Source organism: Pseudonaja textilis, chromosome 2, assembly GCF_049901715.1.
Source record: "Pseudonaja textilis isolate UNSWEBS1 chromosome 2, rPseTex1.2, whole genome shotgun sequence".
NCBI classification, from domain to species: Eukaryota; Metazoa; Chordata; class Lepidosauria; order Squamata; family Elapidae; genus Pseudonaja; species Pseudonaja textilis.
In genome coordinates this window covers 52,657,934-52,683,640 of record NC_141991.1, presented here as the reverse complement: position 1 = coordinate 52,683,640, position 25,707 = coordinate 52,657,934, and the positions used below count along the sequence as shown (strand labels likewise).

At 39.6% G+C, this 25,707-nt stretch overlaps 1 protein-coding gene and 1 long non-coding RNA gene across 10 annotated transcripts in view; one reads left to right on the top strand and one right to left on the bottom strand.

Moving 5' to 3' along the window:
• The window catches only part of WNK2 (WNK lysine deficient protein kinase 2), a 105,193-nt gene extending 81,989 nt beyond the window's left edge, over nucleotides 1-23,204 (bottom strand). For all 9 annotated transcript variants that reach the window (XM_087923891.1, XM_087923892.1, XM_087923887.1 and 6 more), the window contains exons 1-2: nucleotides 22,857-23,204; nucleotides 20,712-21,608 (exon numbers count right to left, since the gene is read on the bottom strand). In XM_087923891.1, coding sequence (XP_087780017.1) covers nucleotides 20,712-21,581 — 870 coding nt within the window. In that variant the 5' untranslated portion in view covers nucleotides 21,582-21,608; nucleotides 22,857-23,204. The remainder of the gene's footprint in view (nucleotides 1-20,711; nucleotides 21,609-22,856) is intronic.
• A 32-nt stretch (nucleotides 23,205-23,236) lies between these two features.
• LOC148126851 (uncharacterized) overlaps nucleotides 23,237-25,707 on the top strand; it is a 43,194-nt gene continuing 40,723 nt past the window's right edge. Inside the window, exon 1 of the long non-coding RNA XR_015741642.1 lies at nucleotides 23,237-23,462. This is a non-coding gene — a long non-coding RNA (uncharacterized LOC148126851). The remainder of the gene's footprint in view (nucleotides 23,463-25,707) is intronic.

The window sequence follows — 25,707 nt, the reverse complement described above, 5'->3', positions numbered from 1 at the left end:
GGCTCTCCCAGATGAGGAAGAACAGTCTTCTGCTCAATCCTAACAAGCTGTGGCTTTTGGGACTCTTGGGTTGGTGATGATACTACTATCTCTGTCTTGGATGGGGCTGCACTTCCCCAGACAAGACTGGTACAAAACTTCTGGATTGCAGCGATTGCTCGAAGAACAGATAGCAGCTATGGTCAGAGGGGGTCTTTGCATAGGTTCATCCAGTATGCCAGTTTCGTGATCAGGAGGATCTTTAAATACTCAATCTTGCCCTGACACCTCACAACTGGATGATTGCAATGGGCTCTACATGAGGCTGCCCTTTAAGACCACTTGGAAGCTGCAGCTGGTTCAAAATTCAACAGTGAACAATAATGTTCAATAACATAAGAATGTTATTGAAGAACCAGGAAAAGTGCAGAGAACAGAGAAAAGATTAAGAGAGCTTGCAGATAAATACTATAAAGAATAGTCAAAGGAATTGGCTTTGTATAGCCTAAAGAAGAATAGACTAAGGGGATAATAGCTGTCTTCAAATATAGGAAGGGTTGCCACAGAGAACAGCATGCGTGTTTATATTCCATAGCTTCCAGAGTAAGACAAGACAGAGATCCACACTCAGAATAAGAAGAAATTTCTTAATCAAAAGAGCTATTAAGCCATGGAACAGCTTGTCTCCTGGAATTATGGGGGCTCCATCACTGGAAGTTTTCAAGCAAAGATCAGATGACCATTTGTTTGTGATGGTCAGAAAATTCCTGCCCTCCAAGATTCCTTCTAACCCAATAATTCTAGGTACATTATTAGACTAATGCACCCCTAATGCACTCCTTCCAAACAGTCCCAGTGGTTCCCATGAAAGATGAAAAAGAACTGGAGTCTCCTTCTTTCTGAAAATCCTAAAACCTAGCAATCTGGCTGCAGCGTGAGATAAGAATTCTGATAAATGGGGCAAGACATCATCCACAAGATAAAGAAAACTGCAACATCTCAAAGGAAGGATTACTTTTACTAAGATTTCAAATACACCTTATTTGAGACTGAAATAAATAAGCTCAGCTTTCCAGTGCAGTGTTAATAAATACTGTAAATCAGGTAGCAATATTGTGGAATCACAAAGATTTGGAGCTGCTTTTAAACTGACACAAAATCATTGGAAATAAATGAACACATCCTCTTGGCAGAAAGAATTCCCTCTCAATAGAAGACAATATTTGTAGCTCAGCTATGAGATCCCTGGTGCTCTCTGAACTTGGTTGTTTCTTGCTGAAATTTCATTACCTAGCTATTATGCGTATAATTAAATATCTTCCAATAAAACAATGCTTAATAATAAAACAAGTGATTTCAGATATTGTGATTTGTTTAAAGCAAGTGAGATCAGATATTCCATTTTAGGAAGACTCAAGCCATAATAAAAAAAAAGTCTTGACAAATTTCAAAATTCCCAGGCAAGAAAATTTTTAAGCATACTATATATTCATGTATGAAACAAAGCTGTATCACTGCAAACCAAGAATCGTGCCTATGGGGAACTTGGGTTTAGAGGTAATAGTTTAGAAAAGTAAACACAACTGCTCAGCTATAGGATCAATGGTTTCATTTCACATGTACCTTAAGAATTCTCCTACTTGGATATCCTGCCCTCTTCCCAGCAAGTACTTTTCCCAATTCTGGGTATTGATAACTGCTTTATTTACTAAGTAGTGATGGCCTAACACTATGCATACATTTTAGGCATTTCTTTTATTTATTACCATTTCGTATAAACAGGTTCAATCATTTTAAAATAACACTAACAGCACATTCAGAGCTAAAGCTATCTACTACCTAACAGCTGTACAAGCCTTAAATCTGAACAATCCCTGAAGAACAACTCTGATCTTCAGTGACATGACTGCTGAAACAACGTTTTGCTCTTGTTCCGCAAGGTTACCAATAGGGATAAGGAAAAACTGTTTTAAATATGACAGGTTTAAATCTTTCGTTAAAAAGATTTAGCATTGTAATCATTGCCTGCATATTGTGAATTCATGAATTGTCATGCTTCTTCAAAAGTTTTATATTCATTTAATGGAAACCATTAGTCTTGACATACAAAGCCAGGGCTTTGATTTAGAAGGTTCTATATTGGTTGTTAAAAGGAAGTTGGGTTTTCTTGGCTCTAAATGTTTAACATAATTTTATCTAAAGATACATTAAACTATTTTAGTCTGTATTGTCATTGTGAATAGTCTGAAAGAAATGAGTGGTGCTAGTAACAAACAAAATTTTATAATTAACATAAGGCTTTTCAATATTTGTAATTGTAATATCAAATCTACCATGAATATTAATAGTTAATTTTGGTAAAAGCATGTCCTTCAAAAGATGCTAAACATTAAGAGCTCACTAAAGATATGAAAGTGTTTAGTTTTAAGAGCTACGTAATATATGCTTTATTTGCTGCCTCAGAAGTACACTATAAAATACATATATATTTTAAAGGTCGTGGAATGTCCTATGTGGCTCTAATAATTAAACTCTTGCTATGTGTAAAGGGAGCAATTTGAAATATGTGCACCATAAAAGATAATTCATATATGTCTTAATAGACTCTGTTTACTGTGCTTCAACATAAGCCAAAATATTTAGACCAGTTATATTAGTCTGGTTATATATGTGGTACATGTGCAAGATATCAAATTATTTCTTTGAATTGCATGAATTTTCTAGCTCATTTTTCATTTCTAAGCTACAACCTCTCACCACTTTATAATTCCTCAGTAAGACTACATTTGGAACACTGCATCCAGTTTTTCTCACCATGATATAAAAAAATGTTCAAACTCCAGAGAGAAGAGCAACAAAGATGACTAGGGGACTGGAAGATAAAACATATGAAGAAGGTTGCAAGAACTGGATATGAAAAGAGGGTCAAGCTATCCTCCAAAGCACCTGAAGGCAGAACAAGAAGCAATGGATGGAAATTAATTAGAGAGAACCATCCTAGAACTAAGGAGAAATTTCCTGATAGTGAAAACAATCAATGGAACAAGTTGACGCCAGATGTTGTGGGTGCTTCAAGAATGGAGGTTTTTAAGAAGAGATTGGATAACTATTTGTCTGAAATGATATAGAGTTTTCTGCTTGAGCAGGGGGTTGGACTAGAAGACCTCAAAGATCCCTTTCAACTCTGTTATTCTGCTGTATTCTCAAGTACTAAAAAAATGAAGCATTTCATCAAACATACAAATGTTATGGAAATGAAATGAAGTAATTAGGTTGTCATCCAAATCTCCTAGGTCACAGGGGTCAAAGTTACAGTGTCACATTGCCATCATGGGCAGTTTCATGATGTTTTTCCCATTACGGAGCTGGGGTGGGCATGGCCTTTGCATGATGCATCCGGTCCATAGGCTACCAGTTTGACACCCCTGTCCTAGGTGATGGTAACAAAAACAAGCTCTCCAATGATGGCTGTAATCTAAGGACAGGTTAATGAAAGAAGTGTCTTTGTAGGTATCTTAAATGATTTAGGTTTATGCCAGCAGTTTGCATGAATACAAATATATTAGAAATCAGCACAGTTGGTATAATATAGTTTGCAGAGTATTCAGAGATCTGGGCACTTACAGTTTTAACAAAACAGTGTCCAAACACTTTTAATGGACAGTCCTACCCATAACTCATTGAGGTTATATTTATATAAGCTTAAAGTGACCCAAAATATGTACCACTATAACCAGGTAATTCTATAAAAATAAAGCAGAAGAACCAATTAAAGCTGAACAAAGACCAAAAGCAGTATCTAATCCAGGACCACAAACCTGGTCCTTTAACTTGTGTATCGCTACATACTGTATGTACCATCATCAATACTGAATCTCGAATCCCAGATTAGTTTTCATTACTACAGCTGTCTAGTTTGGTCTGGTTTGAGCTGAAATAATATTAGCTCACATCCTTTCCATGATTACATTCAGGAAATTGAGAGATCATCGCCATCCATCAGGGATGGAGTAAGAAATGTTGACATGAGTGACATCATTTTGAAAATGTATGAGTTATGTTTCAGCTGGAAACTATAAGGTAATTATACAAATGTAACATTTAGATAATGATATCATGCTCCTCCTAACATTTTGACACTATCAAGATTTGTCATAGACTCTAATGAGAACTTGTAGCATAGTTAAACAGTATCAGCGTATTTATGTCTAATTCAAAAATTCCAGTAGATTTCACAAGAATAAGAATATTTTATTGAAGAAACGGCTAGTCCTCATTTAGTGACCACAACTGGGACTGGCAACTTGAATGTTGTGAAGTGGTTGCTAAGTGAAACTGTGAATGTGCTGTAATCTTACTTCAGCTTTCCTTGCTTTTCAGATCTACAAAGGTTATAAATGTTATGAGTAGTCACAATGTTACTTTTTCAGGGCAGTCATAACTGCAAATGGTCACTAAACAAGGCAGTTGCTAAACAAAGATTTCCTGTACTACATAAATGGGTGCAGTAAATCTTTGGTAATATGACTAATAAATATGGATTTGAGAATATGCATTAAACTAAGATATGCACTAAATTGCATAGTAAATAAGCTCCAGAGCAGTAATGTCATATATCAGAACAGTGTGTACTTGATTTAAGTATTTTCTAAAGTACTTGAGAAATATAAAGTCAAATGCAACCGTTTATTGATGGGAGCAATGATGGGCTAGGACTAGGACACTTCAAATTTGCTAAAAGGTGAAATTCTCTCCTTTTGGTGTACACTGAAAAGCATGGGAACTGAACTTTCATTTTTCCAAGCTTTTCAAAAATTAAAAAAATACAGATTTTAGTGAGTGAAAATTTGGAAAAACAAGTTTTATAGCAACTCGCTGTCATCAGCTTCAAACATTCAGAGCCAAAAAATGTTCAGGAATAGAAGTGGCATAGTTCCCCTGTTTAAATTATATATGAGTGTTCACATATTAAATGTGCATCTGTTTCAGAAACACACTAGATATTTTATCTGTGGAAAGAATGGGTTATCCTGATGTAATAAATTGCAACAAAGAGCTTTTAAATGTTGTGTGATATGTGACATATAGTCCCAAACTTAAAAAAAGGTAGGGGGGAATAAAAAAAGATTTTTCAAATTAAGGATATAATATCTAGAGATATATGACAGGTATACTAAACATGGCAATGATAAAATTGCAAAGCTTGAGCATTGCAACATCTGACACTTCATAAAGGGCCATAAATGCTTCAAAAATGTTCTAAACTAAAAGAATTTTAATCAGCGCATCAGTTGCTGGCTCAACTAAATTAAATATGTTTTTGAAAAAATGCAATAAAAATATGGCTGCATAAAAAGGACTTTGCAACATACATTAGTATGTACACTTTAAATACACAAAAATCATAGGACCAACATGGATCCTTTTTTCATACTGGGACTAAAAATGATCTTTAGCTGGTTTATTATGCCCATTGTTCCAAATGATAGAATTAAGCAAGAATTTTCTTTTGAGCCCCAATATGGTAGCAGAGAATAACTTCCAGTTAGTTCTTCCTCCAATCATTGTAGAAGCTCCCAGCTAATTCTATTCTTTACTTTTAATGCCATCCTCCATTTATTTTTCTTTCTTCATTCCTAAAGATAAAACCATAGCCTCTAATCTAAAGGCTCATTTTCCCTGGATGCCAGGAGAGTTTTTAGCATGTTCCCGCTCACTTTTTTTAGCATCTTCAACACCACGTAGGTGTAACAAGATCCAATCTCATTGCTTCTGTTCCCTTCATACCAAGACTTGAACAAATGAAAACAGAATCCCTTGATTCAAATTATTAGACCAAGGGTCTTCAAACTTGGCAAGTTTAAGACTTGTGGACTTCAACTCCCAGAATTCCTGAGCTAACACGACTAAAGGAGGAATTCTGGGAGTTGAAGTCCATAAGTCTTAAACTTGCCAAGTTTGAAGACCCCTGTATTAGACAAAGTAGCGTGCCACACACAGCAATGATTCCTAAGATTGCTAGTAAGAAGACAGGCTTCACCCATTCAACCTATCCTGTCCCTTCTTCATTACAAATATCCTGCTGATTGAGTATCCTACAGCTATACCTCAAAACTCTAGGATGTACTTCACAATTAGTTAATTTCATCTTCAGATGTTTTAAGGTACCATGGGACTTCCAGATGTTTCAAGGAATCAAGCATCTGCTTACCAAATAGGTCCATATTATAACCAGTGCCACTGCTACAAATATAGCATTTCCTTCATGGGGAATCTGGATTTCTAAAGGTTCATCTGATTTATTCAATATTTCCAGTATATAGAATTATTGGTCTTATTAGCATATCTGTATCTCTTTCAAGTGTATATATTTGTACCAGTGGTGGGATTCAATTTTTTTTACTACCGGTTCTGTGTGCGTGGCTTGGTGGGCATGGCAGGGAAAGGATACTGTAAAATCTCCAGTCAGAGGTGATATTTGCTGGTTCTCCGAATTATACTCAAAATTTCCGCTAACAGTTCTCCAGAACTGGTCAGAACCTGATGAATACCACCTCTGACTTGTACCTATTGTCCTATCTTACCCAAACTTTTTAAAATGCAAATTCTTGGCTCACTACTTCCAATATGCTGTCCTTTTCGTTGTTCTGGCATTATTCCCCAGAAAATCCAGAAAGATCCTTCTGGCTTTCATAGTGGCCCACTGCAAATAAATAGTACACAGATAACCCTAAATACATTATACGATATTGTTATATATATCTTTCCTTTCAACAGAGTAAATGAAACATCCAGTCAAATACTCCAGTTATCTTATCTATGCTTTTGAATCAACCATGAGCATGGTTTTCCAGTCACGTTGTGCAGTCTTCAGTGCTGGGAATGATTCTGCATACCATAACAGGTATATCTTTTCTATCAGATGTGAACAAAACAAATCAAAAGAATTAGTCACAGGCTAAAAATGATCAGATTTACTAATTAATACTGATCTGCACTAACAGGGAGTAACAGTCTCAACCATGGATAAGATACAATGGGTCTGGGCTCATTCACAGGAGCTTCTACCTAGCTTTCAAAGTAAGTAGTGATGGAGATGAGACAGAATTCTACAGGCTCTACTACTGAAGTAGTCCTTCAAATAGTGCAGGCAAAAGCTTGTGTGAAATCATTCCCATCCCAAACATTTTTGGGGCTATGGGACCGCTTTAATGCTTGTATAGCCAAGTGATGTTTAAATTGACTTCAAGCATAGGATAAATTTATTTGAGGTCAAGGTAATCAGAGTAGCAGTCTACAAATTTGAGCAATCATTACAATGTCATTCAGGCTGTACAAAACTTCACTAGCAGATTAGGAACAGATTAATTAAAGCAGGAAACTGAACCAGGTGACTTGAAGTACTTCTTTTTCAAAATCCTGTGCAGATTTGCTTAAGGGATTCTGCTAATTTTAGTATTATAATATTGCAACTTCACTTCTTCTGTATGTGAGAAATACTGAGGAGAGTTGAGTGGCATGATTGACTCTCTGGCACCAATAGATCATATAAAACTTTCTACCATGAGAATTCTTTTTGGAGTGGTAACGTTGCTATAGGCTTTATTCATTTTCTCAGCATTTAAGATCTTGAACGGTCTTTTTCCATCTTTGCTAGTGGAGTTTTATAACCCTTTGCAGGTTCTATCAATATACCAGTAAGTATATCTTAGTCTTAGGTATGGTTTCAAGCTTGGCTAGTTTGATACACATTCTTAACTAAAAAATGTACCAAGAGAGGCTTCTTCACACAGAGACAAAGCTTATCAACAAGGTCCTCAAACCTGTTGTCATCAAAACCATTTGTCAAACTTCAACATGTAGAAGCATGTAAGAGAATTACAGCTCTCTCTTCACTAACTAAGCTACCACCTTAATCACTTTTTCAACTTTTGCTTTGCTGAGCTACATTATACAGGGCTGAAACAGAGCCTTTACTCTCTTCCTTCATGAAGGATTGCAAGCTTAATTCAACTGTCTTGGTAGCGTTTCAGCAGACATATTCTGCAATATATAGAATATCTTGTTTGTAATTTTGCTCAGAAATGCAATGCAGAAATAAACTGGTAACCAGTGCGGGTAGCAAAGGAGTGGTGTTACCTGGCAAGGTTACAAGGCATATTTTGGGTGACTAGGCACCTTCTGAGCTGAGTAAATTGTCTTGATTCAAATACAGCTCGTTTTGAAAATAGATAAAATATTCCATATCAAACTTGGAAAATTGTCAGCTACTATTAAATATTTTCCAATTCACTTGTAAGAGATTTTTTTTTCTTTTAGAACAATCTAAAACTGCTAAGTTACTATATATCGTCTGATGTTTTGGGAATTCAGAAATTCATTGAAACTGACTTGTAGGAATTAACAACATTCAGACATGTTTGTTACAGTATTGTTGTTTATCCTTTCTATTGGCATCACTTATATCGTGTTGCAACCTTTTAGGCCATACTGGTGGATTGTTTCAGAAGATTATTTCACAAATGAAGAAAATACACGTGTCCTAGGATAATAATGCTAGATCAAATCTGGGTTGGTCACTGGGACCAGAAATTTATTTTTCCAAGCTTTTGGATTGTGCTGGAGTTCATCTTCAGTACGTCCTGTGAGTCATGTTTATGTGGTACTTAGGAACTGAGTTTGGCAGCAGAAGGAAACAACAGCCAATTGCCAGCAGTAACACACCATCAGCCAATGGGAAGGCATCACATAAACATGACTCACAGAATAGCCGGAAGCATGTATTCCAGTAGAGAGAAGTTCCCTGAAGATGGGCTCCAGCACAAACCTGAAAGCTTGGAAGAGTACATCTCTGGTCCCAGTGACCGACCCATATTCAACCTTTCATTATTACCTCTATTTAACCTTTTAGCTTCTAGTACATAATGAGTAGCTTGTAGATGGGCAGATGAGGGCTGCATTCAATTTCCTGTGTTATTTGAAGAATCAACTACAAAAAGAGTAAGTAGACAACGCAGCAAACAAAAATATGATTCCTGGCTAACTTGTTTGAAAGAAAAGAGTGGAATGGAACTGTGGTAGTATTTTTCTCATATCACATGCAAGTAACCTAGCTTTATCCTTCACCATTTTCCTGGTAACAGCAAAGAAGGAAGAAGTACACTTTGTGTTTTTTTACTATACAACTTAATGGAAGACAATCTAGACTAATCTACATAAGAATTCTATTTAGTAAAGTTTAATGAACATAGTATCCACAATGAACCCTATTCTCTGTAAGCAACAGCCAAGTAGAGTATTTTCACATTCTAAATAAAAAAGCACAATGAACTACATTCTCTTTCTGACATTTCAAGCTCCCACGTGTAACCTATTTTACTAAGTTCAGAAATCCACATATTTGTTTTGTAAGTGCCTATGACACCATTCACAAGATATCTCAATAAATCAACTGAACTTCAATATCCCACTCTAACTTGTGGCAAATAATAAATAAAGAGATACATCTAATTCAAATACTTTGGCAATACTCTACCATGCATTCTCCCAAAATATTTCCAAATGTTCTATTGAACATGAAGGTCTACTCTAGAAAATGTTAGCAGTAAACATGGATTTATTTTAGAACTGGGATATTTCAGGTTTTACAATGATGAGACAGCAGAATAGTGTAAACACAATTATAGGAAACAGTACTTGGACACAAGCTTGCACAAACAGAGTCCAATTATTGAATCTGCTATTTGCAAAGAATAAAAACAGAGCCTACCCAAGTCATAGAAGTCCTGAACTCACAGAATGACAACTTAAGCTAAAAACTGATGATTGTTTTATATTTATACAAAAAGTTGTGATTATTTTATTTATTTACATAACAGATAAAATTCTGCAGTGCTTGTGCAGCATTCAAGGTATCTAAATATTGAAAATAACATTCCAGAAGAAGTTTTTAAAAAAAATAGCCTACTTGTTTAATGGATTGGATAGGTCAGGTAACTTAAGGGCATCTCATTAAAATTACACATTTATGCTTGCTTGCCTAAACAATATTTTTACTAAATAATGATACTCTATGGGAGTACACTGCCAACTTAACCTCCTGGGACAGCAGCCAATTAATCTGGTGGAAATACCAAACTTCACAAGCACAGGACTCATCTTCATATTCTGCTTGCCACGGCATTTCATTAATGCTTTTTGCATGCATGTCCATTTAATGTCACCTCCATCTCACTGTCAGCACACAGTCCAGAAACATATTTAGTTTTTCTCCCAGAATAAAACTTTACCTGCAGACAATTTTTGGGGAAACTTGAGATAAAACTTAAGCTGCCTAGAACTGCTTGCTAGTGAAATGAGCGACATATAAATTTAATAAAGAAATAAAATAAACCTGAAGAAATAGGTATCAGTAGAAAAAAGGAAATAAAGTTAAAGGCACAATCGTACAGGGAGTTCTCTGGTTCGGGTTTCTTTGCTGCCCATTCAGGCATACATTTTGGTGGGAGGTATATCAATCTTTTTTTTTTGACAGGACTATCAATCTCCCAGGAGATTGATATCTTATGAAATGAAATCATAGATATTGCCATCTAAAGGTCATTGCACAAAAGAAACATATATTAAAAATAAAAAAGTATTTATGTTTTACGATTTTAAAATCCTGCTAATCAAAGTCAATACAGGAATTTCAGGTTTTTTTAAAAACAAATGCTGGAATCTTTACACACATACAAACAACACTCCTGGATGACATTGCTTACTAAGCTAATTCTACGCAGGCTTTCTCAGGGATAACAGCCTCTTAACTCCATTCTATGTAGCACAGACACTTATAAAGCACAATACAGGATAAGGACAGCTGTTTTTCCTGTGCAGAAGGGAAAGCTACCATCTGCTCATGTTAACATACTCCTTTTTAATAAACTAAATGTCAAAAAATAATATATGAAAGTTACTGAGATTATTTCTGAATACTCCTATCCAGACTCATGACTGATTTTCCTCTGCCTATCTCCCAGCCTCGTAAACTCCCTTACTTCTGGGATGCTCTTCTCATTTCCTACTTTAAGTATTTCTGCCAAATAAAATCTATCTCTTTATCTCATGTTTGTCTAGACACTAGATTTTAATTTCCTTCACTAAACCTCTGTAACAATCAAGACTGTCCATGAGAGACCATGTAATTAGCTTACATGATCAGGTTTTGGACTTAATGTTCTTCATAATGTTTTCTACGTAATCTTCTGATAGTTTATTGTACACAAGTAATACATTAAAATAAAAGTTCTTAATTCACATTGCAATGTTATGATAAAATTAACACATTAAATACACTTTGAGACAGAATTAGGGTTGATATGATTTGACTCCAGTTCAGATAAATAAAGGTTTTGTTTTTCTGCTACCATTCACAAATTATATGTAGCACTTATGTCCACACTCACTTTTGTGAATTATGTAATCACCCTACCATTCCCTGTAGATTTCTCAATTGCCTTCAATACCATCAACCATGGCATTTTTCCAGATCAGTGATCGTTGAGAATTGGGTACACTTCAGCTGTTCAATTCCTTCAGAAGTGGATGGTTCCAGTTGATTGATCAAGTCCATTCCAACCCACATCTTATTTAATATCTATATGAAGCTGCCTGAGAGAAAGCTGTGGGCAAGGAGGACTTGACCCTTGTCAGCAGCAGCAGAAGGTACTGGCAACATTCGGTCATTAGGTCATCATCTCACAGGTGGACTATTACCGTATAATATTCTCTACATAGGACTGCCCTTGGAAAGCATTCAGAAACTGCAAAGTTAAAATATAGTAGCCAATATGTTAATCATGACAACCCATGGAACTGCATTGGTTGGCAATTTGTTTCCAGGTGCAATTCAAGATGCTTTAAAGCCCTAAATGACCTGAAGCCTGGCTATATCTGAGGCTTTCTCCAAAGAGAGTCTGTCTGTGCAAGACATGTCTCTACAGAGTACTTGCTGAAAGACCCTACTCCCTGTAGGGGCAATGAGAAATGATTTGGACGCAAGCTTTCTCTATAGGAGCTCTCCTCCTACTAAGACAGCACTCTCAATTTCAACATTTCAGAAGATTTTAAAACATGATTTTTTCAACACTTATTTAAGAACCTTTAGAAGTTCCTGTGTATGGGATGTATTTTTTGAGTTAGTGATATATGGGATCATGGTGTCTATGTTATAATTGGTTTTCAACATTGTTTAATTACATATTTGTTTGTTGAGGCTTGTAGGCTATTTAAAGTCTAATGACAGATATAACATGAAAGCAATCTTATAAATACATAAATGCTGCCTAAAACAAATCTTAAGGATTCTCTAATCCTAAGAGAATATCAACAACAGAATTAAAGAAAAACATGAAATTAAGATTTAAGATATGACAAGAAAGAAAAATACCATTAAAATATGCGAACAAGGAATATGTAGGAAAGGAAGGAAGAGATATAAAACATATCAGAAATGGAAAGAACTGGCCAGAATGTGTAGCAGTAAAAATTAATTAGAAAGCAAGAGTTCAGAAAAAGAAATCATATAAATTATAATAGTTACAATAATCAAATCCAGTCAACTTCAGAAATTAAGCATATTTTTATCATATTAATAATTAGAAAAGAAAACAAAAGATACTTGACAAAAGAATCAATGAAAAATACACTTCAGAATCAAATAATAAATAAAGAACATTTACAGAAAAATAGATATATTTTTAAGTAGTTTTAGATAAATTCAGGGAGATAAATTCAGGGAGAAAGAAATACTACTAATTACACAATCGTGACTGCATAGTTTAGTATAAGCAAAGTCAATTTACAATGTTCAAAAGTATTGTCCTCTAGAAAAACTGCTGCTTTACATCCTGTTCTTTTAAAAATATTTTTTTAAATAGCAGTAATTAATTAGAGATAATACTGCTTTTTACTAAGCAAACAAATTAAATAAGCAGAAAACAGAAGCTATATCATATTCTGCTGTGATTCAAAAGGTTCGGGTTAGGTTTGTTTAATACTCTGCTCTATCAAGCTGATTATTTTTTAACCATCACATCTCTCCTATTATGAAAATATTGACACTTTGATTCTCTCCATTTGTTTTCTAAAAACCTATTCAACATTAGCCTATATCTTTTACAGAAATAGTTTTCTTTGATAAAAGTTACTTGTTCCATTACTTTAAAACTTGCCTAAAAAACCTAACTCAAAGTACACATATCAAATAATTGAAGCATGTTAAAGAATCATTTGCCTGAACAGCAAGCCTAAAGTCAGGTTGCTTCTGTATTTCCTTCTAAGGCTTCCTGTTATTCATCTTGGACAGAAACGTTTTATTTCGATAATTCAAGCACTTGATACATTATCATATTAACTCACAGCTGTGCTGACCTAAGACATTTTGCTTCCTGAAGTAAAATCAAAATGGCATCCTTTCCTTAAGCAAAGGCCAATACATTAAAATATAGAAATATATCATCTAAGCAACAATTCTCAACTTCATCTCTCCCCTTAAATTTTGCCAATTGCATTTTTACTCTATTGAAGTTAATTTAGTTAGGATTTTTTGTAGTAAAATCAATACAACTCTGATGAGAAAATGCATTTACAGACATAGCTTTGTATTTCAAAGCTCATATTGTCTGGAAATCAAAGCAGTTCTGCAACATGCATGTGATGCCTGCACTGGTTTATTGAGGAACAGCTCTGGTTTGTAATATAAAAATAAATGTTTACTATGTTTTAATCTCTCTTCTATAAATCTTTTGCAAACAGGCAGCCAGTTTGGTCTAGCAGTTAAGGCATCAAGCTTGAAAGCAAGGAACTAAGTCCCGCCTTAGAAATGAAAGCCGGTTGGGTAACTTTCGGCCAGTCACTCTCTCTTAACCCAATCCACCTCACAAGGTTGCTGTGTTATTGTGGGGGGTGGGGAGAGGAAGGAGGAATATTAAGTATGTTTGCCGCCTTGAGTTACTTATAAAAATAATAAAGATGGTATAAATAAAATAAATAAAATGAAGCAACCATAAAGCTGCTGAAACTGCTGTAGGACCCTTGGATGCACCTACTTTTATCTCCAGATAAAGAATTGTAATTCTGGTGCAGCTTTTTGATACATAGCCTTATCTATAGCCAGGCACTTTCATTAGCTTCTCACAACTTTTCATATGTTGCTTGGGAGAACATACACACACACACACAAAACACAGTTGCATCAATAATTATAATGAATACTGATGGAAGAAACATTATTTGTGTTGCAAAATAATACCCAATCTGGCTGAATCATAAGGGACAAATCCCATAGCTGTTTTCTTAACAGTACAAAACTAGTATTTCTATTATCAGAAAGCCTGGTCCCATTGTCATTATCTTGACTTGAGAATCTTAGCATGCTCTTCTTGCTATTGATGGGCCACCTGCCAAAATAAAGCCAGATCATGGCACACACTTCGAAGTAAATCAGGAAGCCTATAACTGTGGAGTCTGGCAAGAACAAAGAATGCTTATCCACAGGAGATTATGCATTCTTTGTAAATCTTGTAACAATCCTGGCTAATTGGAAAGCTGATAAAAGTAACACGTTAGCCAACTTGCAGACCTCAGCTAAAAGTTAGGCCTAAGCAATTAAAATATGTATTAGATAACTCCTAGGGCATTCATTAGCCAGGATTTGGAAATAGGGACAGCTAGAGACCAATAGAGCAAATTGCAGAATTATTACTAAAATGTTTATTAGATGATATTCCTTATTATCTCACTTTGTCCCACCTTTTCCTTTAGTGAAAATGTATAAAAGTTACTCAAACCTTTGTTCTTGGCTCTTGGCATTTTTACCAGGAGCCCTTTTCCTTGGAGTACTTCAATAAAAAGCAATCAGAAAGCCTGCACCTCGTGTTTGGCGTCTATCATTGGCTTTGGCACCAGGCTCAGACCCGAATTGGGGACAACACTATTGCCTTTAAAAACTTTCCAAAAGTTTTTGTAACATGTAAAATTGGTGCAACATAATGGGATCCCATGAAGTCTATACGGAAATGACTGCAAAGGTTAATAGACAGCATCCAAACTGGTGAAATAGAATTGCTCAAATTTGTTGTTTACCATTCATTTACTGTACAGAAAGCCCTATAAGTGAACAATGATTCCTTCCTTTTGATTACAAACATAACAAAAGTGATCAGTACCCTGTTGTAAAATCCACATTATTATAAATATAACTTTGTATCACTGTAGCTTGATAGAATTAAGCATATATATATATATATATATATATACACACACACACACACACACACACACACACACATATACATACACACAGATACTTAAATATCATACTATGAAGAAACCTTGCTGATGAATGGAAAACTGACATGTAAAGCAAAGCAGATGATCAATAACCACAGTAGATTAGTAGGGTAAAGACCTAAAATATTTTCATCTGCTTAGCATTATGCTTTCAAAAAATGGGAATATTCGATTCCTAAATTGGGGGATACATTTGTCTTTTTCATCTTAACAAAAAAAATTACAATAGCTTAATTTCATATTCCAAAAAAAGATCCCTCTATATTATTTTATCAATTTAATCGTTTGATTGTATTCAGGAAAGGTCATCTTTATTAAAGGATTTCACTCACCACCTGAGACCTTACTATCCCTCACAGTTCCAATTTCTTATGACAGAAACAGATGCACCACCTTATGTAGCTGCTTTGCTTGATTTATCCCTAAATATGGACATCAGTGTTCCAGCCAAATGACTGCTGGCCTCCTGTCTTAAATATCTGCTGCTACTCAACATTAGCCCCTTGCGATGCCATTAAGTATAACTATTTGGATTTCTCTGGTATCCCTACAGTGTTTACAAGAGTTATAGATCTATGTTACTATTCAAGGGAAACATGAGTTGAAGTCTTTTCCTCAGGTTACCATATTTGGGCTACAAAAATCCAGATGATTGGTTGTTAAAAACAAAAGGATACAGAAAGCTATCTTCACCATCAGCTTGTGATTATCTGGATTTGTTGCAGCCTGAATTATAGTAGTGCTAATTTGGGGTGGGGTGGGGGACATTTTTCTCCACCCACGGTATCAAGCTAACTCCAGAGCTGAAGGACTAACAAGAAGATTAACACTGTGATTATCCAGTGCTACATTTTTGCTTTCTAAATTCAGAACCCTAAGGACACCAAAGGATTTCATTCCTGTAACAGGAAAGTTTGAAAGGGCATATCTTTTTCCTAAAGGTAAATATACTGTTCTGATCAAGTTTTCATCTGTAATACAGTATAGCTTCCTAAACACCACAGGAGCTTATTTTCGGAAAGCGATGCTATATTGTGATAAGCATACAGTCATTATCATTTAATTCTTGGAGGAGTAAAGCCAGATTGATCACTGGAAGAATTACTAATAAAGCTAAAGATTAAATGTATTGAACCTACTGCTTAATATACAGAGGAAAGTATCATACTATTAGCTCCATGTATTCCTACGGCACACAAAAGTTTACCAACGAAATTGCTAAAAGGTCAGCATCTAGTCATACGTCACTTTCTGACAGCCACCTGCTTCTAAAGCAGGTCTGCACAACAGTCTGCCAAGCAGACTTGTGTGATCCTCCGGGGTTTTATCAAGACAACAAATTCACCGCCACCCCAAAAGGCACATTGCTGAATGCCCCCAACACCACCTAGCCTCACTACTGAGTCTCCTCGAGCACAGCCACTGTTCTGCTAGTTGCAGAACAGCTGACTATCATCCCAGGCATCTCTTTGTGGCTCTGTGATCATTTTTTAATTAATCAGTGGGGTTCTTCTTTAGGTTTTGCAAGCCTCTTCTAATGTATGAGACCATGGAGAGTCCTTCTGAGTTGTCTGCATACAGCAGAGAGAAAAATGGGTTTCACATTTTATGAGGACAGTATATTCTCTGGCATGTTAAAATGGAAAGCCAACTTGTAAAGGATACAAGTGACTTTCATTGTTGCCAGGTACTTCCAAAGTCTGCCTATCTGTAGCCACAGGGCTAAGGGAAGGGTAGACACAGTTTTTGAGCACAAATACTGATAAACAAGGCCAAGCAATACTGTCAAGTATCACTTGCCAAAAACCTACTGGCTGCTTCTTTTTCAAATAAGAATGCTTCCTTTTGCAATAATTTCTACATGGCTGGAACTTCTTTCAGCTTACTAGAGAAATTGACAAACCCATTCAATTATTCAGTGCAATAATGTTACTCAGCTTATGACTATGGAAATATTACTAAAGTTTTTGAACTATATCATTCATTTATGTGTATATACAGAAACATGCAATATTTCACTGGTTCTAACCATAGAGATTCTGTGCTGGTTAAACAGTATATAGTTAGTTTGGGAATTAGAGCTGTCCCCTTAAGGGAATGCCTCATGGGAAATGTAGTTAATGCCTCATGGGAGATGTAGTTCATGTCATGTGGTCACACCTGTACTCCTAATTGGTCACTGAATTGACCTCTGGTTGAGTTGGAGGGAGTTTAGTTCATTCCTACCTGGACCCCAGCATCGTGCTGGAGTCTTCCTTCGCTGTATCATTATGGGATGAAGATAACTATCATTTCACATTATGAAGACGACAATGCAAAGATTGGACATTAGATGAATCTCAACCTAACTGTGAGTTATACCTTGAGGATGCCTGATATAATGGAAGTCTTTGTAGTGTTTAACTCCTTATCTCAGGTATTTTGAGAAGATAAATATTGCCTGAGACAAGAACAGATCCAGTTACATTAGGCAAAATTCTGTCTCTCTGAAAAAGTCTTTAATGCTGGGAAAGGTGGAAGGAAAGAGAAGAGGAAATCTACCAGCAAGGTGGGCAGTCTCAGTTAGAGTAGGGATGAGTGTATGACTGGGAGATCTGAAAGAACAGATTAGAGATTGATTGTCCAAGCAGATATCTATTTGGTTGCTAGAAGTCAAAAACAATTTGATGGCTAATAATTAATAAAAACTATACAAATTATATAAACCAAAATCCTATAAGAACAAGCCCAAATAAATTGGAAAGCCACATATTTCCTTTTCTTCCATCTTCACAAGGCAGTTTATGAGATACCCAGCACAAACACTAACACTTGTCTTCAAACAAAATGAATCTGAAACTTTTTGAGTGGATATGTTGAAGATGATGAAGTACAACAGGGAACACAATTTATCCAAGTTATTCTTCATACTTATTAAACTATGTTTTTATTAAAAGAGGGCCAGAAAATTATAAGGATAATCTGCAGCATGGCCCTAATCTTATTTCCAAAGGAGATGCTTTAGAGACAAAAGTTTGTATTGACACTCTTAATCAGCCCATGGCAAGGGCTGAACTTCATAGCTTTGGGGCCAGCCAAATTAGTTCTGAAGTTGGTCTTTTCAAGTGTTCTAATTACAAAAAGTAAATGGGGCAGGAAAAGAACAATTATCTATAAAGACAGGAAATTTATTTGCAATTACTACTTAGATAGGAATTTATCAGGCAGGAAGGATGCACATTGTATTGGAAGAAACAGCAGTTGTGAGACAATTCCCCAAGAACGCTTTTACTGTCTCTTGGAAATGTGATTAATCCAGCCTGTTTTCATGGTAATCTTGGGACCAGTTCATAATTATAGGTAGATGGGTTAGCAAAACAGAGCTGACAAGTGATTTCTTCATCATATATACGCACATATTGCAACCAAAGTATAGGAAATTCTCATCGTGCTAAAGAAAATATTGCCTAGATTAACATACCAGAGTTACAAAAGAAAAATGCTTAAGTAATCACCCAATCATGTTTTCATATAATTTAACATAAGCAATGGCCACAGCTCTGTGACTTCAGTAAATAAAACATCATCCAGCATTTCAGTAGAAGTTTAATGACGAGTCATTCCTTTTACCAATTAAGCTTTTAACAAGAGAAAGTGGCACTACTGTGTCTAAAACAGAAATGATAAACCAGTCCCTTTATATACACGACCAGTTCCAGAAACATCAACATTCAAGTTTCTTCATTTGGGCTATTTTAAAGTTGAATTAATTCAAGTCTAAACAAACCAATGATTGGTTTTTCCCATTATTACTCCATTATTCTCACTCAAGTATGCAAACTTACTCACCTCCCTAGAACTTCTGAATAAGCATGTACAAGCTTGTCATCCTATATGCAGCACATTCTACAATTAAAATAAAACAGCCTGCTACTGTATAAAGAATAGGATTTATCCGTTTGAAAATATCATCATAATCCATGATCTGTTGGGGTCATCCTTTCAGAAATATTTCCTCAACTAAATGGAGCACCAGAATGACCATGGGAAGCAAACAAGCAGAGGGAGCAGGAACAACTTCTGATTTCCTATTGGCTTCCCCATTGACTTTGCTTGTGGGAAGTTGTTAGGGACCATTGGAAATCATTCTTCTTCCTTGGCTGACTGCGGAACTGCCTGCCACTTTTCTGGGAGAGAGGGAGTAATGGAATGGCCATGGGTGGGCAAAAGCGTAGTATTAACAGATTTCTGATTTCCTGCTGGCTTCCAAATTTATATTACTTGTGGAAAGCTGGCAGGGAACATAAGAAATAACTCCTTCTTTCTCAGTTGATCTGCAGAACTGCTTTGTGATTTTTCTGAGGTGAGGGGAATAAAGGGAACTGTGGACCAGAAATAAAACTGCACCTTACTCCCCAGTTCCCACCCTGACATGTCCCCAAGTAGCCCCTCCCTACAAGAAAAAAGACTTGCCCATTGACTGATGGTGCCCGCAGCAAACACCAAAGATGCTCCCTCAGCCTTACCTCACTGCCACCACCATTAAGAGATTTCAAATTTCAACCTTGATTCCAAAGCAGCTACCTTTATTGTGCTACAGACATGATGCTAGCAAATATTGCACTGCATCTTTATTTGCACTGTATTAAAAGCAGGAGTTGGTACATTCTTCCTGCCACTTGAGTCTTGGCACCAACAAACTGGGTGCAGAGGAGGCAGAAAAGAGGGTATGCTGCCCTAATTTTCCCTCGAGTCATGCAATCTACGGGTTTCTGGAAAGTATAGATGGAAGGCACTGTAGTGTTGGAAGCAGCCACAACTTTCCAAAATTTCAATCCACCAAGAGTCATGGATCTTGGCATTCTGTAAGTTAACAAATTTGAGTTTATCTGGGCTTGTTTACCCTCAAGCTTCCCATTTCCCCCAAACTGAAGGTTACAAATAAACAGATCCAAGGGTTGTAGTAGTATACACTGCAGACACCTGAGCATGAAAAATGCAGTTACTTTTCTGAAATAATTACTTTTCTGTGTTGCCCTGCTAAATTTTGCAGAGTTCAAGTTCAGAACAGGCCTGAATAGCAGCATAAAACAAGGATTGTTCAAAGGCCCTATGATTTGGCAGATTTCCTAAAATTTGCTGACCTCAAACACCGAACAAGGGTAGCCTGGAAAGTAGTTTGTCCTTAGTAAAGCCCAGAACATAAGGGGTTAATCTTAGAGGGAGTGTGTATATGCATAACCAGGAGTGGGGAGCGGGGGAGAGGAAGGATAGAACCAATGAAAACACTGAGCTATAGTTAGCTCCGGTAGGATAAACTGTGGAGATTGTTCCAGCAAAGCTTTCATCGATGACATATGCACTTTGTCCCCCAGCGCCTACTGCGTTTCAGCCCAGACAAGACATTGGACGCGGCTTACCTGAAGTTCGCACCAAGCAACCTCAACCCACGTTTCTGTGTCCAGCCCCTTATAGACCGTTTTGAAAGATCCCCTGCCAAGTTCAATATCAAACTTTAGGAACCGGCCATCGGGGGAGGTGGCCACCGCTTTCATATCGGCCTCCTCCTCCTCTTCTTCGGCCTCCTCTTTCTTGGACTTGCCCTGGTCCTTGGAAGGTTCGGACACTTCTTTTTTCCCGGCATCCTCCTTGCCGCCGCCCTCCTTCGCCTGGTCACCTGCCGAGAGCCTCTCGGCGGCCACCCCTTTCACCTGGCCGGCGGGCTCCTCTCCCGGCCGCGTCTCTTCCACCACCACGGGCCTCTGCCCCGCTTTCGCCCTCTCGGCGATTATCCGCCTGGTTTTGGAGAGGATGAGGATCTTCTTGGGCTGTTGTTGCTGCTCCGGCTCCGCGTGCTCAAAGGGGGGCTCCTCCTGATCGGAATCCACCACACTCCTCCGCAGAAAGCGCTGGTGGGCTGTTTTGGGATTTTTGGCGTAAGGCACACGGGGAAAGGGGGCGGGGGCCGCGGTTCTGCCTCCTTTCGGCACTGCAGCAGGATCCACGCCGCCACCGCCTCTTCGACTAGCGCTGCCTGGCTCATCATCCATATTCATATCCTTTCCCCCCGCAGGAGCCGGTGGGCGAGCGGCGGCCGCTTGGAAACCGGCGGTTTCTGCTACACCAGCAGTTGCTAACTCGCCGTCGCCGCCTCCCCTCCGCGGAGGGGCTGTGCTGGCATCGCCCCCAGTTTCCATTACAACCGAGCTTTCGGCGGCTGCTGGAAAAGATGGTGCCGCTCCCGCCGCCCGAGATGCTGTCCCCGCTTTGTGGCAGTCATCACGGTGCATCCTCGTGCGGAAACTCAGCCGAAGCAGCTGTGAGGCAAAACAAAAAGCAAAGGCGCTTGGATCTGACGTTGCTGCCCAACTCACCTGGCCAAGAAGGCGGCGGCGGCGGCGGCGGCGGCCGCCACCTGCCCCGGGAGCTTTGCTGCCCGTTCCTCCTTTCCTCTCCCACCAAAGCACTCCGAGGTTCGGAATCCTTGCCCGACCCCGCCTGCCTCCTAAAGCCCTCACCGCCTTTCCTCGCCCGGCCCCGAGGGGAACGGAGGGCTAAAATGCAAGCCCTTCGGCGCCTGGTTCTCCGCCGGTGTTAGAAAGACCGGGAGCGAGGAAGCCTCTTATGGAACTGGGTGGGGAGGAGGGGAAAGAGCGCCTTCAAGGGAAACCGAACGACTGCAGTTCCACCCCAGGATGAATTGTCCGACTGAAAGGCAGGTCGCCACGCCTTTCTAAGGGTAGTTCAGAGCCCCCCCCTCCCCAAAATGCCAGGCACCGGCTGCCGAGGCGCACCCCATAGAAACCCAGCTTTCTGGAGGGTCTTTCCAACGCGTCCCCGCCCCTCTCCGGCTATCCCTCAAGGATGGAGTCTTTCCCTCCCCCCTAGCCCTTTTCATAGGGAAACCCGGCCCCCCAGCCCGTTTTCCCTCCCCCGGTGAGCTCCCTCCCTCCGAACACATCCTCGCCTGAAAGCCCCCAGACGCTCACGCGCTCCGTCCTCGTCTGCCCGCTTTCAGCCACCCTGGGCGGCCGCCTCCCCCGCCCCTTTTGCCCACTTCAGTCATACTGCAGTTCCTCGCCGGAAAGCCGTATTGTGATTGAAAGCCGGATATGGCTAATAAAGCCTGAATTAGGGACCTTCGGCGTTTGCTCGCACAAGCCCCGAAGTGCAGCATTAAGGCTTAAGAACTCCACTTAGAATTGAGGGGTGGTGGTGGTGGTGTTTTTTTGCCCCGCCCGACTAGGGGCGCTTTTTCCTCGTTCCGAAATCTCTGCCTTAGATAAGCGCTAGCCACGCAAACGGGGAGGCCCGGCAACCGCGGCAACGGAGGCGAGAGGCTGCGCTGCCGCGTCCTCGCAGCTTGAGAAAAAGGAGCGGGCGTCGGCCGAGAGGCGCGCCGGGAGCGATCCACAGCAGCTGACGGGAGTTGTTGGCCGGAAGGCACCTGCGGGCGGTTCGACCCAGCACAGCGGGTTCAGGTGCACAATGGAGGCGGCTCACCTGCGGCCCGGCCAAAGGGCGGGAGGAGAGGAGCTAGCTCGACCTCGCCGACAGTTACTTACGCGGAGGAGACGAGCCAGCCATATTCAGAGCCGGCGGTGGAGTCTGGCTGCCGGAGGCTGGCAAAACAGCTGAACTCTGCCGTCCTTGCCAATCATGGAATCTTCCTTCTCCACCTTTCCAGGCCGGGCTCCCGCCTCCCGAGCGCCTCTGCGTCTAAGCTCTGGCCTTTCAAATCCTGCGGGGCGCCTCTTCCCCGCGCAGCTCCGCGCGGCGTCCGCTGTCCTGGCGTCCCAGGCAGGAGCGGGCCACCGTCGGCGAGGTTCTGGGGAAGGAGCAATCCACTCGCGTAAATAGCGCGCCTCCCTGTGGCCCGTTGAACCTGTTCCGCAGGCCAGCTTGCCGGCAAGCGCTCCCAACCACCGCTTCCGCCCCTCGGCGCTTTCCGAAATCGGGCTTTCCTTTCTAATGATGCCCCATTTAACGGACCGACCGGGAGGCACGGGAATCTCTGAGCAACCAATGAGAAGGCCTCGGAGGAGGCGGCCCTTGTTAGATCCGCCCTGCGTCGCGGGGGAACCAAGAGCAAGTCGGTTCCCCCTTCTCAGTTGCTAAGAGTGTATCCCCGACCTCCCCTCCCCTCCTCCCTCCGCGTTTCTGCAAGTCAAGTAAGTGTGTGTGTGTGTGAGAGAGAGAGGGGGGGAGAGGGAGAGAGTGCTTTGCTTCAAGCTGAAGCCAAATGTTGCGCATGTCCTCCATCGGAGCTGCAGCCCACATCCTTCTGTGGCTGAAAGCTAGAAAGGAATATGAGCGCTGGGGATGCTAGGAGATGCACAGAAGGAGCTAGAACCAGTCCTGCCAAGATGTTGACACGAGGAGGTGTGTCTGTAGGGGAAGAAACAAACCACCTCTAACCTGGTTCCTTCAGTATGCTTGGATTGCAGCTCCAATTATGGCCTTAGTGGGTGGGGATACTGGCCACATCAGAGCTATCATATTGGCTCTAGGAACAGAGTAAGAAGGGGGTTGTTTTCTTCCCCCTTTCTGGAGGCCTCTGTAGCTGCTGAGTATGGTTTCCATGCAAGCAAATGCTCCAGGGAATTTGCTAGGCAGAATCTTGTTTATACGTTTTCTTGGCGGAACCTTTCTCCCCAAATAAATGTTTTAAAACACCTGCAGTTCATCCTGCTCCTCTTTCATTCATTCAATGTTTTCATTCATTTCATCCACTTCGTTTCCTGCACATGATATGAAAAAAAATGAATAAACAGTCAAGGTGTTGGGAATGATCAGATCCTGCTGGAATAGTATGTGGTCTCTCATGTATTGTAGAGTTTGGTTTCTGAGAATGGAGACGGAAAAGGAAACTGTTCCAGATATCTGCAATGTTTTTCATAATAAAGGAAGAACTTCTTTCCATAGTAACAATCCTTTTTAACGTCGATGTTCAAAATAGGAAAAAAAAATTGAGCCCACAAGCTCATCTTGCATGTAATAATAACATATAACATTATGCTTTATACTTCTGTTTTGACAAAGGGAGAACTCTCAAACAATTTGTTCTGAGGCTTTCTTGTGTCTACGTATATCTACATACCCATCACACAATTCCTTTATGAGTTCAAGAACCTTCTGCAGAGTGTAGAAAAGGAGTAAGAAACATTAAGGCAAAGAATTAAAGGCAGGGGATAAAGAAAAAGGAGACATATATCACTTTATAATGCCTTGGTAAGACCACACTTGGCATATTGCATCCAGATTTGGTCACCACAATATAAAAAAAGATGTTGAGATTCTAGAATAAGTGCAGAGAAGAGCAACAAAGATGATTAGAGGACTGGAGGCTGAAACATAACAGCTACAGAAATTGAGTATGTCTAGTTTAGTGAAAAGGACGACTAGGGGTGATATGATGGCAGTGTTCCCATATCTCAGGGGCTGCCACAAAGAAGAGGAGGTCTATTATCCAAAGCATCTGAAGGCAGAACAAGAAGCAGTGGATAGAAACTAATCAAGGAAAGGACCAATCTAGAAGTAATGAGAAATTTTATGGCAGTGAGAACAATTAATCAGTGGAGCGACTTGCCTCTAGAAGTTCTGGGTGCTCCAACACTGAAGGTTTTTTTTTTAAAAAAGATTGGACAACGTTTGTCTGAAATGCAGGGGTGGGATTCTACAGGTTCACACCTATTCTCTAGGACCGGTTGTTAACATTCTAAGCAGTTCGGAGAACTGGTTGTTAGAAGACATTACTGGCCTAATCCTGTAAGGAAGGCAGGAAGGAAACATTCTGGTGTTGCTTACAGAAACTGCCTCTCCGTTAACTCTTTATTACATTCTTGGCAGGACTAGACTTCCTATCTCAGGATCATCTCTGGAGTTTTTCCCCCTCCTTTCCTGGTATTTTGCTTGTGTGGAGTGTCCATTCAAAGTTACAATGGCACTGAAAAAGTGACATGACCATTTTTCACACTTACGACTATTGGAGCATCCCCACAGTCATGAGAGACCAGGTGAGGAGATATGTGCCTCGATGTGAGTGATATTGAGTTGGCCATACCCAGCCAATAACATGACCATCAAGCCACATCCACCCAGTCACATGACCACCCAGCCACGCCCACCACCTAAGCCACGCCCACAGAACCGGTTGTTAAAAAATTTGAATCCCACCCCTGCTGAATGGTACAGAGTTTCCTGCCTGAGCAGGTGGTTGGACTTCCAACTTTGTTTACTGTTGCGATATGACACATCAGTAGGAAGTCACGTACACAGACAACCCAATACACATACAATACATATATAGGGTGACACTATAGGAACAGCTACGTGTAAAACCTGAGTCACTTAGGATTAGCCATATATGGCAATGTTTCCTGTTCCTGTATGAAAATCTGAGTCAGATAAGGATTA